Consider the following 18,630-nt stretch of genomic DNA (forward strand, 5'->3'; position numbering starts at 1 on the left):
TTTTTGTGAGAAAAAACTTCTGCGATTTTTGTTTGGTTTTAATACAAATATCTTTCCCTTCTAATTGCATATTTTGACTGTATTGTTATTTGGTAAGAGTTCACAACTTAGGATAGTTTCACTGGGGCTCTCTTCCATAGTCTGACTCCAAATAAGCAGACATGCATGTATCATTATGTATGATGTTTTGTGAAATTTAATGTGAGTTCTTCCACAGTATACCATCTTCTAATTTTTATTGTGCATTTATGGTTACAGTTCTCTGTCCCTTATAATAAACATTTTTTTCAAAATATACATATATATTCTGTAAGATAAGTACAATTTTATGGCTCAATGTAACATTTGAACTATATGGATTTCTTTAGTGTTGAAAATGGTGACTAAAGTATGTTTTCTTCTAATATGACTTGTAAGCATATTCCAGTTCAATGTTGACTCTTGGAGTGAGCATTCATTCCACTTGAACATACTAACCATTGGTTTTCAAAAGATGGAGGACCATTATTTCTATTGCTTACACTTCTATGAAATATAATGGAACTTCTGTCCATTAAAATGGCAAGTAATAGATCTCAAATTTTCACTGAAAATTTATTAACAATGATAAAATATTTTATTTGGAACAGATTCTTCCTTTTTTGTACATAATGTTCTTGAAAATAGAAACTCCAGTGATTCTTGCACACACACACATATTTCAACTTAGAAAACATGACTTGGCTCAGAGATGAGATTATTGCCATAATTTAAAGGAAAAATTGCTGGATGACATAATGGATTTAAGGAACATGGCAGTTGGAATCATACTCTCACTTCAGAGTACACTTGGTATTCTGGGAAACTTCTCTCTTCTTTTCTACTATTTCATGCTTTATAACAAAGAACACAAATTAAAGATCCTAGATATAATATTTATACATGTGTTCACATCCAACTCCTTAATTATTCTCTCCAAAGGACTTCCAGAGGTATGTGGAGTTTTTGGATGGAATGAATTATTCAATGATGCTGGGTGTAAATTAATTATGTATGTTCGAAGAGTTTCCAGGAATATGTCCATCAGCACCACCTGCCTCTTAAGTGTCTTTCAGGCAATCACCATCAGCACCAGGAACTCCAGCTGGAAGGAATTTAAAGTGAGAACCACAAAATTTATGGGCCTATTCTGTTGGATTCTGTTCATGCTAATAAATATGCTTTTCCCCGTGTATACATCTACCAATAGAAATAGCAAAAATAAAACACGAAAAAGAGATATTGAATTCTGCCACTCAGTAGGTCGTGACAAAATAGTAGATTTAATGTATACAGCATTTTGTGTGATGCCTGAAGTCCTGTTTTCTTTGCTCATTGTATGTTCCAGTACCACAATGATTGTTTTACTTTATGGACATAAAAAGAGGGTTCAACACATCCTCCAAACTCATGCTTCCCCTAGAACCTCTGCTGAAAATAGAGCCACACAGACCATTCTGATCCTGGTTTTCACCTTTCTAACATTTTATACTCTCTCTTCTATTTTACAAGGCTATATTGCACTTTCACATGATCCCAGTTGGTGGGTAATGAATATAACAGCCATCATTTCTATGTGTTTTCCTACTATAGGCCCATTTGTGATAAGTCGTGATTTCACTGTTTCCAAATTCTACTTTACTTGTATAAGAAATATAAAACTTCCATAATCTTGCAATATATCTAAAATTGTATTTTTAATTATGGATATCTAATCTTGTTCAGTTGTGCTATTCAGAAATCAGTGTAATAGTGAAATAGTGCATGAGGATATCATATTCATTTGATGATCATTATGCAGCAGAAAAATACTATATTCTTTCTTATAAATTATACCCTGGATAATCCCAGGTTCTCAATCATATTAATAGTGCATAGTATAGTCCACATTTTTATTGAGCAGGCCAAGGATTTTTTTAATAATATGATTGGTTGCCAGTGTTTTATTTCTTCCAACATTGTTTAAATGGGACCCCTTGTTAGGTCATTGTTTTGTTGTTGTTGTCCTCAAGCTTTATAATTTGGTTCTTTCCTTCTAGTAGGAAAGGGCAATATGAACACCAGTACTATGAAAGCTAATAAAAAGAGATAAATGTAAGTGATTGATTTTCTCATGCTTTATGAATCTAGTATTTTGCAGTTATATATGCCTGTACAGTTATCGTGACAGCATGCACAAGACCTGTGCATGGTCAACTCAGACAATATTAGTGGAAGGGAAAGATTGGCATGATTTTCCAGCACTACTTGAAGTTCTAGTACCATTTGGATAGCTGATAATAAAGAAATGGATTCGTTTTTCAGAAATGGTGTGGCTACTTTTTAGGCTGAGCACATGCAGTATCAGGCAGTAAAACAAAGAGTACATGGACAACGGGAAATAACCTTTATAGAATTTAAAATAAAATAATTTGAAAAGTGTGGCAGATCTCAGAGACTGTGGAGAGAGGTTAACTTTTATCAAGATACTCTGTGTGTGTGTGTGTGTGTGTGTGTGTGTGTGTGTGTGTGTGTGTGTGTACTGATTTGCTTCAAAGGATGGTTTTTCTTTTTTTCTTTCTTTTCTTTTCTTTTTTTAAATTCACCTTACATTCCAATCAAAGACTTCCTTTCTTTCCAGTCCTAACCTTACAAATTCCTTCCCCCATTTTCCTCTCCCCTTCTCATCAGAAAATAGGAGCCTACTTGGGTACTGGCTGACCCCAAGGCATCTAGTTCCTGATAGTCTCGGTACATCCTCCCATTCTGAATCCCAAACTGACAGTCCAAGTAAGGCAAAAGGGAACCAAAACAGGAAGCAGAGATAGAGAGAGACCTTCTTTCTTTTTTTTCAGAAGGAAAGGTTTTATTTATTTATTTAACAATGATGTAGCCCATCATTGAGGGAATCCATTGTTTTAGGATTACTATCGCTGTGAGGAAACACCATATCAATAACAACAACAAAAACTTGGTGAGGAAAGGACTTACATTCAGTTTATGCTTCCATAATACAGTTCATCATTAAAAGGTCTTTCCCAGAAGACCTTGCATTAATGACAATGACTTCTTTTTTTTTTCCTTTTCTATTTTTCGGAGCTGGGGACCAAACCCAGGGCCTTGCGCTTGCTAGGCAAGCACTCTACCACTGAGCTAAATCCCCAACCCCAACAATGACTTCTTTGTAATAAAGTTAACATTAGTAAATGAGGCTACACAGAGTTGTCCAAAGTCACTGAAGCTTGAGAGAATAGGGGATGTTGAGAGGCTCAGAATAAATATTTCAATCACTGCTAAAAAATCAGGTGATGGAGAAAACATATTCCTCTATCAACCTCATAAGTAAATGACGTCCTTTTGAAAGCAGTCAAGCTGTTTTCACTCTATTCATGAGGAAGTTTCATGTTTGAGAGTGTCTCAACCAGAGTTGTTCTTCTCATCACAGAATCCAGTGAAATGCTTTGGACATCACAAGGTCTACACAGAAAGAAGCATAAGATCCAAGGCAAGAAGGAATCCAATCCAATTGGGCATCTTCTTGTTCCTGTTCCTGTTTCTCTGTGTAGTCCTGGTTGTCCTGGAACCAGCTGATTGGGATCCTGGGTTGTCCTGGAACCAAACTCACTGAGATCCGCCTGCCTCTGCTCCAGAGTGCTGGGATTAAAGACATGCATCACCGCCGTCTTGCTCAAATCACGAATTCACAAGGAAAGTGTTTTTTTCTTGGACATTCCTTTTTGTAAATCGCCAAATTGCTATTCTTGGCTTCTGATTTGAAGTGGGTACATAGCCTGGAGTATGGTCCATTTTGACAAAACTTTCCATTCTACCATTTCCTTTATTTGCTAGGGAACAACATGAACACCAAGTGGCACATTTACTACAAATGTGTAAGAGGTCTACGTACAGCTCCTGCATTCTCCCTGGTTGGTAGCCCAGGCTTTGGGATTCCCCATGGTCCAAGGTTACCTGATACTGTGGGTCAACTTGTGTACTTGACCCTTGAACTTGTTCACTTCTGTCTCCTACTCTTTCACAAGACTCCTCAGGTTTCACCTGATATTTGTCTCTGGATCTCTTCATCTAATTCCAGCCACAGGTAGATGAAGCCTATCTGCAGTGTTATGCTAGGTTCCGGATTACAAGCAAAGCAGAGTATCACTAATAGTGTCAGCAGCTGACTCTCTTACATGGGATGGGTCTCAAATTTGGGCAAACTTTGGTTAGTTTTTCACTCACCACTCTGCTCCATCTCCATTCTTGCACATCTTGTAGGCAAGAAAAATTTGACATTGAAAGTTTGTGGGTGGATTGATGTCTCCCTCCATCATCTAGAAATTCTGCCTGGCTACAAGAGATGGCTATTTGAGACCATATATCACACTCTGATAGGAAACTAATCTAGAGTCATTCCAGTGGACTACCCATGTACTCTCCCATCACATGCCTCCCATTAGTCACCAGAGATGCACATCCCTGTTGGTATTCTCATTCCCAACCCTTTCTCACCTGCCTTCTCCCAACACATGATTACCATCATATTCTCTCATCACATTCTCTCCTACCTTCCTTCCATTCACCTCAGGTGACGACTTAGTTTCCTTTTCTGAGTAAGATTAATGCATCCTCACACGGGATCTGCTTATTACACAGTTCCTTTGGGTAGCATGTTTATCCTGCAATTTATGGCTAGCATTCACTTGTGAGTATGAACCATAGGTTTCTTTCTGGCTGTGTGTTACCTCTCAAGTTCCATCCATTGTCCTCAAAATTCATGATGTCTTGGTTTTCATTTTTAATTAATTATTTAAATCATTTAGATCACAAATGTTTCCCCTCCCATTTCTTTTCCCAGAATTCTCCCCATTCCACCTCCCCTTCTCCTCACTGGGGCACTCCCGTTTACTGAGGCATCAAGTAGATCATGATTGGGAACATCCTCTCCCTTTGAAGCTAGACAAGGCAGTCCTCTGCTTCATATGTGCTACAGATCCCTGCCCAAATTCCGTATGATCTTTTATTGGTGGGTTAGTCTCTGGAGATCCCAGGGGTCTAAGTTAGTAGACACTGATGATCTTCCTATGGGGTTGCCATCCCCTTTAGTTCCTCGAATCCTTCCCCTTACTCTATGGGAGGGGTTCCCAAACCTCCTTCCAATGGTTGTCTGTAAGTACAGGCATCTATCTCAATCAGCTGTTGGTACTGATTTCCAGAGGACAGACACATTATGTTACTATCTGCAAGCTCAATGTGATACTAGTATTAGTGTCAGAGTAGAGTGCCCATCCAAGTGCTCCAAGTTGGACATTGTAACTGAGCAGTCATTCCTTCAGTCTCTGCTTCAATTTTCTCCCTATATTTCTGTAAGACAGGAGCAATTTTGTGTTAAAATGTACAGGTTGGATTCCACAACTCTCTATTGGGAGAAATGACTAACTATTACATGCTGTCTCTTCAGGTCAAATCTTTCCACTCTTGGGCATTTCAGATAAGGTCAAAAATGTTGAGTGCTATTATTGTGTGAGGTGCAATGTGTGTTTTGAGCTTTAGTAAGGTTTCTTTTACATATGTAGGTGCCCTTGTATTTGGGGCATAGATATTTAGGATTGAGAGTTCATCTTGGTGGATTTTTCCTTTGATGAATATGAAGTGTCCTTCCTTATCTTTTTTGATGACTTTAAATCAGGAACAGATAAACCAGTTAAACAACCCCATAACTCCTAAGGAAATAGAAGCAGTAATTAAAGGTCTCCCAACCAAAAAGAGTCCAGGTCCAGACGGGTTTAGTGCAGAATTCTATCAAACCTTCATAGAAGACCTCATACCAATATTATCCAAACTATTCCACAAAATTGAAACAGATGGAGCCCTACCGAATTCCTTCTACGAAGCCACAATTACTCTTATACCTAAACCACACAAAGACACAACAAAGAAAGAGAACTTCAGACCAATTTCCCTTATGAATATCGACGCAAAAATACTCAATAAAATTCTGGCAAACCGAATTCAAGAGCACATCAAAACAATCATCCACCATGATCAAGTAGGCTTCATCCCAGGCATGCAGGGATGGTTTAATATACGGAAAAACATCAACGTGATCCATTATATAAACAAACTGAAAGAACAGAACCACATGATCATTTCATTAGAGGCTGAGAAAGCATTTGACAAAATTCAACACCCATTCATGATAAAAGTCCTGGAAAGAATAGGAATTCAAGGCCCATACTTAAACATAGTAAAAGCCATATACAGCAAACCAGTTGCTAACATTAAACTAAATGGAGAGAAACTTGAAGCAATCCCACTAAAATCAGGGACTAGACAAGGCTGCCCACTCTCTCCCTACTTATTCAATATAGTTCTTGAAGTTCTAGCCAGAGCAATCAGACAACAAAAGGAGATCAAAGGGATACAGATCGGAAATGAAGAAGTCAAAATATAACTATTTGCAGATGATATGATAGTTTACTTAAGTGATCCCAAAAGTTCCACCAGAGAACTGTTAAAGCTGATAAACAACTTCAGCAAAGTGGCTGGGTATAAAATTAACTCAAATAAATCAGTTGCCTTCCTCTATACAAAAGAGAAACAAGCCGAGAAAGAAATTAGGGAAACGACACCCTTCATAATAGACCCAAATAATATAAAGTACCTCGGTGTGACTTTAACCAAGCAAGTAAAAGATCTGTACAATAAGAACTTCAAGACACTGAGGAAAGAAATTGAAGAAGACCTCAGAAGATGGAAAGATCTCCCATGCTCATGGATTGGCAGGATTAATATAGTAAAAATGGCCATTTTACCAAAAGCAATCTACAGATTCAATGCAATCCCCATCAAAATACCAATCCAATTCTTCAAAGAGTTAGACAGAACAATTTGCAAATTCATCTGGAATAACAAAAAACCCAGGATAGCTAAAGCTATCCTCAACAATAAAAGGACTTCAGGGGGAATCACTATCCCTGAACTCAAGCAGTATTAGAGAGCAATAGTGATAAAAAACTGCATGGTATTGGTACAGAGACAGACAGATAGACCAATGGAATAGAATTGAAGACCCAGAAATGAACCCACACACCTATGGTCACTTGATTTTTGACAAAGGAGCCAAAACCATCCAATGGAAAAAAGATAGCATTTTCAGCAAATGGTGCTGGTTCAACTGGAGGGCAACATGTAGAAGAATGCAGATCGATCCATGCTTATCACCCTGTACAAAGCTTAAGTCCAAGTGGATCAAGGACCTCCACATCAAACCAGACACACTCAAACTAATAGAAGAAAAACTAGGGAAGCATCTGGAACACATGGGCACTGGAAAAAATTTCCTGAACAAAACACCAATGGCTTATGCTCTAAGATCAAGAATCGACAAATGGGATCTCATAAAACTGCAAAGCTTCTGTAAGGCAAAGGACACTGTGGTTAGGATAAAATGGCAACCAACAGATTGGGAAAAGATCTTTACCAATCCTACAACAGATAGAGGCCTTATATCCAAAATATACGAAGAACTCAAGAAGTTAGACCGCAGGGAAACAAATAACCCTATTAAAAAATGGGGTTCAGAGCTAAACAAAGAATTCACAGCTGAGGAATGCCGAATGGCTGAGAAACACCTAAAGAAATGTTCAACAAAACATCTTTAGTCATAAGGGAAATGCAAATCAAAACAACCCTGAGATTTCACCTCACACCAGTGCGATTGGCTAAGATCAAAAACTCAGGTGACAGCAGATGCTGGCGAGGATGTGGAGAAAGAGGAACACTCCTCCATTGTTGGTGGGATTTCAGACTGGTAAAACCATTCTGGAAATCAGTCTGGAGGTTCCTCAGAAAATTGGACATTGAACTGCCTGAGGATCCAGCTATACCTCTCTTGGGCATATACCCAAAAGATGCCTCAACATATAAAAGAGACACGTGCTCCACTATGTTCATCGCAGCCTTATTTATAATAGCCAGAAAATGGAAAGAACCCAGATGCCCTTCAACAGAGGAATGGATACAGAAAATGTGGTACATATACACAATGGAATATTACTCAGCTATCAAAAACAACGAGTTTATGAAATTCGTAGGCAAATGGTTGGAACTGGAAAATATCATCCTGAGTGAGCTAACCCAATCACAGAAAGACATACATGGTATGCACTCATTGATAAGTGGCTATTAGCCCAAATGCTTGAATTACCCTAGATCCCTAGAACAAACGAAACTCAAGACGGATGATCAAAATGTGAATGCTTCACTCCTTCTTTAAATGAGGAAAAAGAATACCCTTGGCAGGGAAGGGAGAGGCAAAGATTAAAACAGTGACTGAAGGAACACCCATTCAGAGCCTGCCCCACATGTGGCCCATACATATACAACCACCCAATTAGACAAGATGGATGAAGCAAAGAAGTGCAGACCGACAGGAGCCGGATGTAGATCGCTCCTGAGAGACACAGCCAGAATACAGCAAATACAGAGGCGAATGCCAGCAGCAAACCACTGAACTGAGAATAGGTCCCCTATTGAAGGAATCAGAGAAAGAACTGGAAGAGCTTGAAGGGGCTCGAGACCCCAAAAGTACAACAATGCCAAGCAACCAGAGCTTCCAGGGACTAAGCCACTACCTAAAGACTATACATGGACTGACCCTGGACTCTGACCCCATAGGTAGCAATGAATATCCTAGTAAGAGCACCAGTGGAAGGGGAAGCCCTGGGTCCTGCTAAGACTGAACCCCCAGTGAACTAGTCTATGGGGGAGGGCGGCAATGGGGGGAGGGTTGGGAGGGGGACACCCATAAGGAAGGGGAGGGGGGAGGGTGATGTTTGCCCGGAAACCGGGAAAGGGAATAACACTCGAAATGTATATAAGAAATACTCAAGTTAATAAAAAAAAAAAATGTTGAGTGCTGGGAGCTTTTCACATACCCGGTCTTTGGGACTTTCTAGAAGTTCCCCACACACCCACTCCCAAAACCTAATCTGTTACCCTTGAGAAACACATATCTACATTCTTTCCTCTGAACCTCTGGCATTCTCTCCTGTCTCCCCAAAACCTTAATGTGACCCTCCTTTTCACTTCACCTCCCCCTCTTACAGACAGGTCCTTACCTCCCTCTGTCAACTGAGATTATTTTATTTGACTTTCTAAGTGGCATTGAAACATCCACACATGGGCCTTTGTTAATTTCTTAGTCTGTGGGGTGCATTATGAATCTGTACTTGTTGCTTAAAATGCTCTTATACATATCAGAAGGGTCCTTTTGGTCTCGGTTATCTGAGTAAGGTATATATCTTATAGTGCCATAGTGCCATGCATTTACCAGCAAAATTCATGGTGTTCAGAGTTTTTTTTTTATTTTCAGTTTCTTTTTTTATATTTCTTACTTTTATTTATTTTTTTTGGCACTGCAGATTTTATTCCCCTCCCAGTTCACCCTCTGACATTTCCATACCCCATACCTTCTCCCTGCCCTGCTGCCTCTGTAAGGATGTCCCCACCCTGCCGTCCCCTACTCCACTAGATCTCCAAATTCCTTGAGGCCTCCAGTCTCTTGAGGGTAATGTGCATTTTCTCTGACTGAACCCAAACCCAGAAGTCCTCTGGTATATATGTATTGGTGGCCTGATATCAGCTGGTGTATGCTGCCCAGTTGGTGTTCCAGTATCTGAGAGACCGCAGGGGTCCAAGCTAATTGAGACTGCTGATCCTCATATAAGGTTTCCCTGCCCTCCTCCTCAGCTTCTTTCACATTTTCCCTATTTCAACCATCGGGCTCAGGAATCTCTGTCCATTGTTTTGTACAAATATCTCCATCTGATTCTTTCAGGTGCCTGTTGAGTCTTTTGGAGGGCAATCATGATAGGTCACTTTTGTGAGTGTTCCATAGCCTCAGTAATAGTGTGAGGCCTTGAGGCTTTCCCTTGAGCTGGATCCCACTTTGGGCCTGTCTCTGGACATTATTTTCCTCAGGCCCTTTCTAGTTCCATCCCAGAGGTTCTTTCAGACAGAAACAATTATGGGTCAAAATTTTGACTGTAGGAACGCAACCCCATCACTCACTTGATGCCATCTTTCTGCTGAAGATGAGCTCTACAAGTTCCCCCTCCCCATTGTAAGCATTTCATCTAAGGTCCCTTTGAGTCCTGAGAGTCTTTTACTTCCCCGGTCTCTGGTACATTCTGGAGGGTCTCCACAACCTCCTGAAGTTGCCAATTTCCATTTTTCTGCTGTCCCTCAACGTTTTAGTCCTATCTCCCACCTAATACCTGATGATGTTCCCTCCTGCTCCTACCCTGTTCCCTTTCCTTCACAGTTCCCTGCCCCAACCCCATGATTGCTTTCTTCTCCCTCCACAGTGGGACTGAGATATCCTTACTTTGGCCCTTCAGCTTGTTAAACTTTTTGAGTTCTGTGGACTCTATCTTGGATATTCTGTACTTTTTTTCTTTGGCTAATATTCACCTATTAGTGAGTATATATCATGCATGTCCTTTGGGTCTGGGTTAACCCACTCAGGATAATATTTCCTAGTTTCATCCAAGTGCCTACAAAACTCAGAATGTCCTCATTCTTAATAGCTGGATTGTAAGTATTCAATTGTTTAAATGAACTACACTTTCTGTATCCATTTTTCTGTCATGCAATATCTGGGTTGTTTCCAGATTCTGACTATCATAAACAAGGCCTCTATGAACATAGTGGAAAATGTGCACAATTGGCATGGCAAGGCATCTTTTAGGTATATTTCCAAAAGTGGTATTGCTGAGTCTTCAGGTAGATCAGTTTCCAATTTTATGAGGGACTTCCAGATTGATTTTCAGAGTGGTTGTAACAGTTTGCAACTCCACTAGCAATGGAAGAATGTTCCTCTTTCTCCATCTCAATATCCTACCCAATACGTGTGGTCACTGTGGTCACCAGAGGTTTTGGTCTTAGCAGTTCTGATTGAATCACGAATTCATTTTGATTTGCATTTCTATGATCACTAAGAACTTTGAAGGTTTCTCTAGGTGCTTCTCAGTCATTTGAGATTCCGCTGCTGTGAATTCTCTGTTTAGTTCTACATCCCATTTTTTGATGGAGTTGTTTGTTTTTTGTGGTGGCTAGCTTCTTGAGTTCTTTATATATTTTGGATATTAGCCCTCTATCAGATGTGGGGTTAGCGAAGATTTATTCCCCAATCTGTAGGATGCTGATGTGTCTTATTGACTATGTTCTTTGCCTTACAGAACCTATACAGTTTCATGAGGTTCCATATCAATTTTTGATCTTAGAGCATGAGCCATTGGAGTTCTGTTTAGACAATATACCCCTGTGCTCACGAGTTGAAGACTCTTTCCCACATTTTCTTTTAGATTCACTATATCTGGTTTTCTGTTGAGATACTTCATCCATTTGGACTTGAGTTTTGTAAAAAGTGACAAATGTGGGTCTCTTTTCCTTTTTCTACATACAGAAAGCCAGATAGATAAGCACCATTTATTGAAGATGTTTCCTTGTTTCCATTGCATACTTCTGGCTTGATTGTAAAAGATTAAGTATGTATAAGAGTGTGATTTTATTTCTGGGTCTTCAGTTCTATTCTACTGATCAACATGTCTGTCTCTGTACCAATATCATGCAGCTTTTATTACTATTGCTCTGTAGGAAAGCTTGAAGTCATGTTGGTTCCCCCTTCCATTATTTTATTGTTAAAAATTTATTTGCTATTCTGGGTTTTTTGTTTTTCCAAATGAATTTAAGAATTGTTCTTTCCATGCCTTTGAAGAATTGAGTTGGAATATTCATGGGGGTTACATTGAATCTGTAGATTGCCTTTGATAGAATGATTATTTTATTATGTTAATTCTGCGAAGCCATGAGCATGGGAGATCTATCCACTTTCTGAGATCTTCGATTTCTTTCTTGAGAGACTTGAAGTTATTGTCATATAAATATTTTGATTGTTTGATTAGATATAAGCCAAGGTATTTAATATTATTTGTGACTACTGTGAATGGAGTTGTTTCCCTACTTCCTGTCTTATCCTGTTTATCTTTTGTATAAAGGAAAGCTACTGATTTTTTGAGCTAATATATCTGGACACTTTGCTAAAATTGTCTATAAGCTGGAGAAGTTCTCTGGTAGAATTTTTGGGGTCGCTTATGTATACTATTAAATCATCTGCAAATAGTGATACCTTTAGTTGTTCTTTGCAAATTTGTATCCCCTTGATCTCTTTTTGTTGTGTTATTGTTCTAGTTAGCCCTCTGAGTACTATATTGAAAAGATATGTGGAGAGTGGGCATCCTTGCCTTATTTCTGATTTTAGTGGGATTGTTTCAAGTATCTCTCCTTTGAACTTGTTATTGGTTGTTGGTTTGCAGGAAATTGCCTTAATTATGTTTAGGTATGGGTCTTGAGTCTGATCTCTCCAACATTTTAAACATGAAGTGGTGTTGTATTTTGTAAAATGCTTTTTCTTCATCCAAGTTGATGATCATATGATTTTATTCTTTGAGTTTGATTATATAGTAGATTATGTTAATGGGTTTTCATATATTGAACCAACCTTGCATCCCTAAAATGAAGCCTACTTGATCATGGTGATTGATGGATTTAATGTGTCATTGGATTCAATTTGCATGAATTTTATTGAGTATTTTGCATCAATATTCATAAGCAATTTTGATCTTAAGTTCTCTCTTTTGCTTTGGTTCTTGTGTGGTTTAGGAATCAGAGTAATTGTGGCTTCATGTAATGAATTATATAGTGCTCCTTCTGTTTCTATTTTATGGAATATTTTGAGGAATATTGGTATTAGGTCTTCTTTTAAAGTCTCGTAGAATTCTGAATTAAATCTGCCTGGCCTTGGGCTTTCTTTTAGCTGGGAGATTTTTAATGACTTCTATTCCCTTAGCAGATATAGACTTGTTTAAATAGTTTACTTATTCTTGATTTAACTTTGGTATATGGCATCTATCTTGAAAACCACCCAATTCATCTAGATTTTCAACGTTTGTTAACTACAGGCTTTTGTAGTAGGATCTGTTGATTTTTTTTTTTTTTTTGGCGAATGCCAGCAGCAAACCACTGAACTGAGAATGGGACCCCCGTTGAAGGAATCATAGAAAGGACTGGAAGAGCTTGTAGGTGCTCGAGACCCCATAAAAACAACAATGCCAACCAACCAGAGCTTCCAGGGACTAAGCCACTTCCCAAAGACTATACATGGACTGACCCTGTAGACTAACCTCATAGGTAGCAATGAATAGCCTATTATGAGCTCCAGCAGAAGGTGAAGCCCTTGTTCCTGCTAAGAATGAACCCCCAGTGAATGTAATTGTTGCGGGAAGGGCAGTAATGGGGGGAGAATGAGGAGGGGAACCTCCATATAGAAGGGGATGGGGAGCGGTTAGGCGGATGTTGGCCTGGAAACCGGGAAAGGGAATTACATTCTAAATGTAAATAAGAAATACACAAATTAATAAAAAAAAGAATATCAATGTCTTATGTTCTAAAACAACAATCAACAAATGAGACTTCATATAACTGCAAACTTCAGCAATGCAAAGGACACTCTCATTATGACAAAATGGCAACCAATAGATTGGGAAAATATCTTTACCAATCTTACATCTGATAGAGGGCTAATATCCAAAATATACAAATAACACATGAAGTTAGACTCCATAGAGCAAAGAATCATCTTAAAAAATGGGGTACGGAGCTAAACAAAGAATTCACAGTTGAGGAATATGGAATGACTGAGAACACCTAAAGAAATGGTCAACATTCTTAGTCATCAGGGAAATGCAGGAGATTACACTTAATACCAATCAGAATGGCTAAGATCCCTCAGGTGACAACAGATGCTGGCATGGATGTGGAGAAAGAACAACAGTCCTCCGTTGTTGGTAGACTTGCAATCTGGCACAACCACTCTGAAATCAGTCTGAAGGTTCAGCAGAAAATTGGACATTGCACTACCTGAAGACCCAGCTATACCTCTCCTGGCCATACACCCAAAAGATGACGCAACATTCAACAAAGACACATGTTCCACTATGTTCATCACAGTCTTATTATTAATAGCCCAAAGCTGAAAAGAACACAGATGCCCTTCAAGAGAGGAATGGATCCAGAAAATGTGGTATATCTCTACGATGGAATACTACTCAGCTATCAAAAATAATGGCTTCGGGGGTTGGGGATTTAGCTCAATGGTAGAGCGCTTGCCTAGGAAGCGCAAGGCCCTGGGTTCGGTCCCCAGCTCTGAAAAAGAAGAACCAAAAAAAAAAATAATGGCTTCATAAAATTCATAGGCAAATGGATGGAACTAGAAAATATCATCCTGAGTGAGATAACCCAATCACAACAAAAAAGAAGAGAAAAAATAAACATGGTATGCACTCACTGGTAATTGAAGCCCAAAAGCTTCAATTACTCAAGATAAAATCCACAGACCACATGATGCTGAAGAAGAAGGACAACCAAAGTGTGAATGCTTTAATATTTCTTAAAATGGGGAACCAAAATATTCATAGAAAGAGATATGGAGACAAACTTTGGAACAGAGATTGAAGGAATGGCCATTCACATCCCGTGCCACCTGGGTACCCAGCTAATTTATATACAGTCACCAAAACTAGATAATATTGATGAAGCCAAGAAACGCATGCTAATTAGAGGCTGATATAGCTGTCTCCTGAGAGGCTCACCCAGAGCATGTCAAATACAGAGCCTAATGCTATATGCAAACCATTGAACTGAGAATAGGTTCCTGGTTGGAGTAGTTAGAGAAAGGATTGAGGGAGCTGAAGGGGCTTGCAACCCCAGAAGAACAATACCAATCAACCAGAGCTCCCAGGGACTAAACCACTACCCAAAGACTACATGTGAACAGATCCATGCTACATATGTGGCTCCAGCTACATATATAGCATAGGATGGTCTGGTTGGGCACCAATGAGAGGAGAAGTCCTTGGCCCTGCCAAGGCTGGACCCCCAGTGCAGGGGAATGTCAGGTGGTATGGTGGGAAGGGGGTGGTTGTGGAGGAGGAACATCCTCATAGAAGTGGAGGGGATTAGAATAGGGGACTTGTGGCTGAGAAACCAGGAAAAAGAATAATATTTGAAATGTAAATAAAAATATCCAATAAAAAAAGAATTTCACTTGAATTCTAGTATCAGCAATCCATAATTACTTTTAAACTTCAAAGTAGTCCTTAAAAGTATGAAAATACGTGCTTGTTAAAAATAGATTACATGCAAGAGTTTTGAAATTAATAATTTTAAGAACAGTAAATGATTTCTAAAGTTAAAATTATTCTGCCTTTTATGATACATAATTAAAACTGCATAAGAATATCTATATGTTTGGCTTATCTCATCACATACTATGTATTTTATAACTAAATTCTTAATTTTATTAGTAGTTTTTATACTATATTTGTATGATGCCTCTTTTTTGATAAATGAAAATTTGAAACCAAAAATCAGGTTAGTTTGCATTGGTATAACCTAAGTTCTCTACATGTATAGTATAGTTTTATAGTCTGGTGTTTTATTTGTGACTATTAACAAAAGTAATGGGGACTGTTTGTGGTGCTTTTGCCTTCTCTGAGGACAAGTGTTTTCCTCCTGGGTTGCCTTGTTCCTACTTAATATGAGAAGAGTTGCCTAGACTTCTTGAAACTTGATATGATATTTTCGAAATATCCCTAGCATCCTTGCACTTACCTTAAGGAAAATAAGGAAAAATTGGATGGGGAGGGAAGAAATCAGGGGAAGGCATCCAGAGGAGAGGAGGGAGGGTAAAATGTGGTTGTTACATAATATTTGAGATGATAAATTAACAAAAAATATAAAAAATTAGAAGACACGTGCTCCACTATGTTCATAGCAGCCTTATTTATAATAGCCAGAAGCTGGAATGAACCCAGATGCCCTTCAACAGAGGAATGGATACAGAAAATGTGGTACATCTACACAATGGAATATTACTCAGCTATCAAAAACAATGACTTTATGAAATTCATAGGCAAATGGATGGATCTGGAAAATAACATCCTGAGTGAGGTAACCCAATCACAAAAAAACACACATGGTATGCACTCATTGATAAGTGGTTATTAGCCCAAATGCTCGAATTGCCCTAGATGCACAGAACACATGAAACTCAAGACGGTTGATCAAAATGTGAATGCTTCACTCTTTCTTTAGAAGGGGAACAAGAATACCGTTGGCAGGGAATAGGGAGGCAAAGACTAAAACAGAGGCAGAAGGAACACCCATTCAGAGATTGCCCCACATGTGGCCCATACATATAGAGCCACCCAATTAGACAAGATGGATGAAGCAAAGAAGTGCAGGCCAACAGGAACCGGATGTAGATCTCTCCTGAGAGACACAGCCAGAATACAGCAAATACATAGGCGAATGCCAGCAGCAAACCACTGAACTGAGAACAGGACCCCCGTTGAAGGAATCATAGAAAGGACTGAAAGAGCTTGAAGGTGCTCGAGACCCCATATGAACAATAATGCCAACCAACCAGAGCTTCCAGGGACTAAGTCACTACGCAAAGACTATACATGGACTGACCCTGGGCTCCAACCTCATAGGTAGCAATGAATGGCCTAGTAAGAGCACCAGTGGAAGGGGAAGCCCTTGGTCCTGCCAAGACTGAACCCCCAATGAACGTAATTGTTGGGGGGAGGGCGGTAATGTGGGGAGGATGGGGAGGGGAACACCCATATAGAGGGGGAGGGGGAGGGGCTCGGGGGATGTTTACCCGGAAACCGGGAAAGGGAATAACATTCGAAATGTAAATAAGAAATACTCAAGGTAATAAAAAAAATAAGTAGCTGAAGGTGTTTGCAACCTCATAAGAACAGAAACACCAATCAACCTAAGCTCCCAGGGACTAAACCACCATCCAAAGCCTACACATGGACAGATCCATGTCTCCAGCTGCATATGTAGCAGAGGATGGCCTTGTTGGGCACCAATGGGAGGAAAAGCCAAGGCTGTACTCCCATATTGGGGAATGTCAAGGTGGGGAGGCAGGATGGTGTGAGTGGTTGGGTGGGGAAACGTCTTAATAGAAGAAGGGGGAGAGTGGATTGGACAGGGGGGTTATGGATGGGAAACTGGGAAAGGGGATAACATTTGAAAAGTAAATAAAAATCCAAATAAAAGGAAGGCTTAGACTATTGGAGATCTTTTTTAGGAAAATTTCCCACTGTGCCAATGATTTCAAAGTTCTTTCTCCTTTTTATTATATTAGATTCAGTGTATCTAGTACTCTGTTGAAGTTCTTGATCCACTTGGACCTGAGCTTTGTTCATGGGAACAAATATGGATGTGTCTATTTTCATTTTCTACACACAGACAGTCAGTTAGACCAGAAACAGAACTCTAATGCCTCACACTCTAAGGTCAAGAATTGATAAGTGGAACCTTATGAAACTGGAGAGCTTCTGTGAGACAAAGGAAAGAACCAATAAGACAAATCAGCAACCTGCAGATTGGGAAAAAAGTTTCATTAACCCCACATCAGATAGAGGGCTAATATTCAAAATATATAAAGATCTCAAGAAGCTTAGCACCAAAACCCCAAACAACCTAATCAAAAAATGGGGTATAGAAATACACTGAAAATTCACAGTAGAGGAGACTCGAATGGCTGAGAAGCCCCTAAAGAACTAATCAAAGTCCTTAGTGATCAGAGAAATGCAAATAAAAACAGACCTGAGATTCCACATTACACCAGTCAGACTATACTCCATTTTTTGAATGCTCTTCCATTGCTGGAGTGATTGTAAATTGGTACAAGCACTCTGAAAACCCCTTTGGAGGTTCCTCAGAAAACTGGAAATAGACCTACCTAGAGACCCAGTAATTTCACTCTTGGGAATATACCAAAAAGATTCCCCACCTTGCCACAGTGTCACATGTTCTACTATACTCATAGCATCCCTGTTTATTATAACCAGAAGCTGGAAATAAGTCAGATGTCACTCTACATGAAAATAGATACAAAATATGTCAAGCATTTAAACAATGGAATACTACTCAACTATTAAGAACTAGGACATCCTGAGTTTCGCAAGCAAATGAATGGAACTAGAAAATAGTCATCCTCAGTGACATAAATGAGACCCAAAAGGAAAATCAGACCCAAAAAATATGCAAAAATAAAAAATGAAATAAGAATAACCAAGATACAATCCACAGAACTCAAAAAGGTCAACAAGCTGAAGGGCCCAAGTGAGGATGCACCACTTGGGAGGGAGAAGAAAGCAACTACAAGGTAGGAGTGAGGGAGGTAGGAACAGGTGAGGAATAGGGGATGGGGCTGTGGTGAGATGGGAACATGATCTGCCATTGGGTGCAGTAAAATGACTGAAGCCCTGAGGGTCATCAGAAAGAATGGAGGTTGGTAGGACCCTCCAGAATGTGCCAGAGACCTGGGAGGTGAGAGACTCTTAAAACTCAAAGGGTAGACAGGGAGACCATAGAAAAAATTCCCTACAGTGAGGATAGGAAACATTGTGAACCCACCTCCAGCAGAAAGACAAGGCATCAAATGAGGGATGGTATTGTATCCCAGAGTCAATACTTTGACCCAAAATTGTT

At 39.4% G+C, this 18,630-nt stretch overlaps 1 protein-coding gene across 1 annotated transcript; it reads left to right on the forward strand.

Annotated features, from left to right (window-relative positions):
* Positions 1-711: 711 nt before the first annotated feature.
* On the forward strand, positions 712-1,688 carry Vom1r8 (vomeronasal 1 receptor 8). The gene has a single exon (NM_001008905.2). It carries the CDS (start codon positions 777-779, stop codon positions 1,686-1,688), a length of 912 nt encoding a protein of 303 aa, NP_001008905.1. The 5' UTR covers positions 712-776.
* Positions 1,689-18,630: the final 16,942 nt, after the last annotated feature.

Source organism: Rattus norvegicus, chromosome 1 (genome assembly GCF_036323735.1).
Source record: "Rattus norvegicus strain BN/NHsdMcwi chromosome 1, GRCr8, whole genome shotgun sequence".
NCBI lineage: Eukaryota > Metazoa > Chordata > Mammalia > Rodentia > Muridae > Rattus > Rattus norvegicus.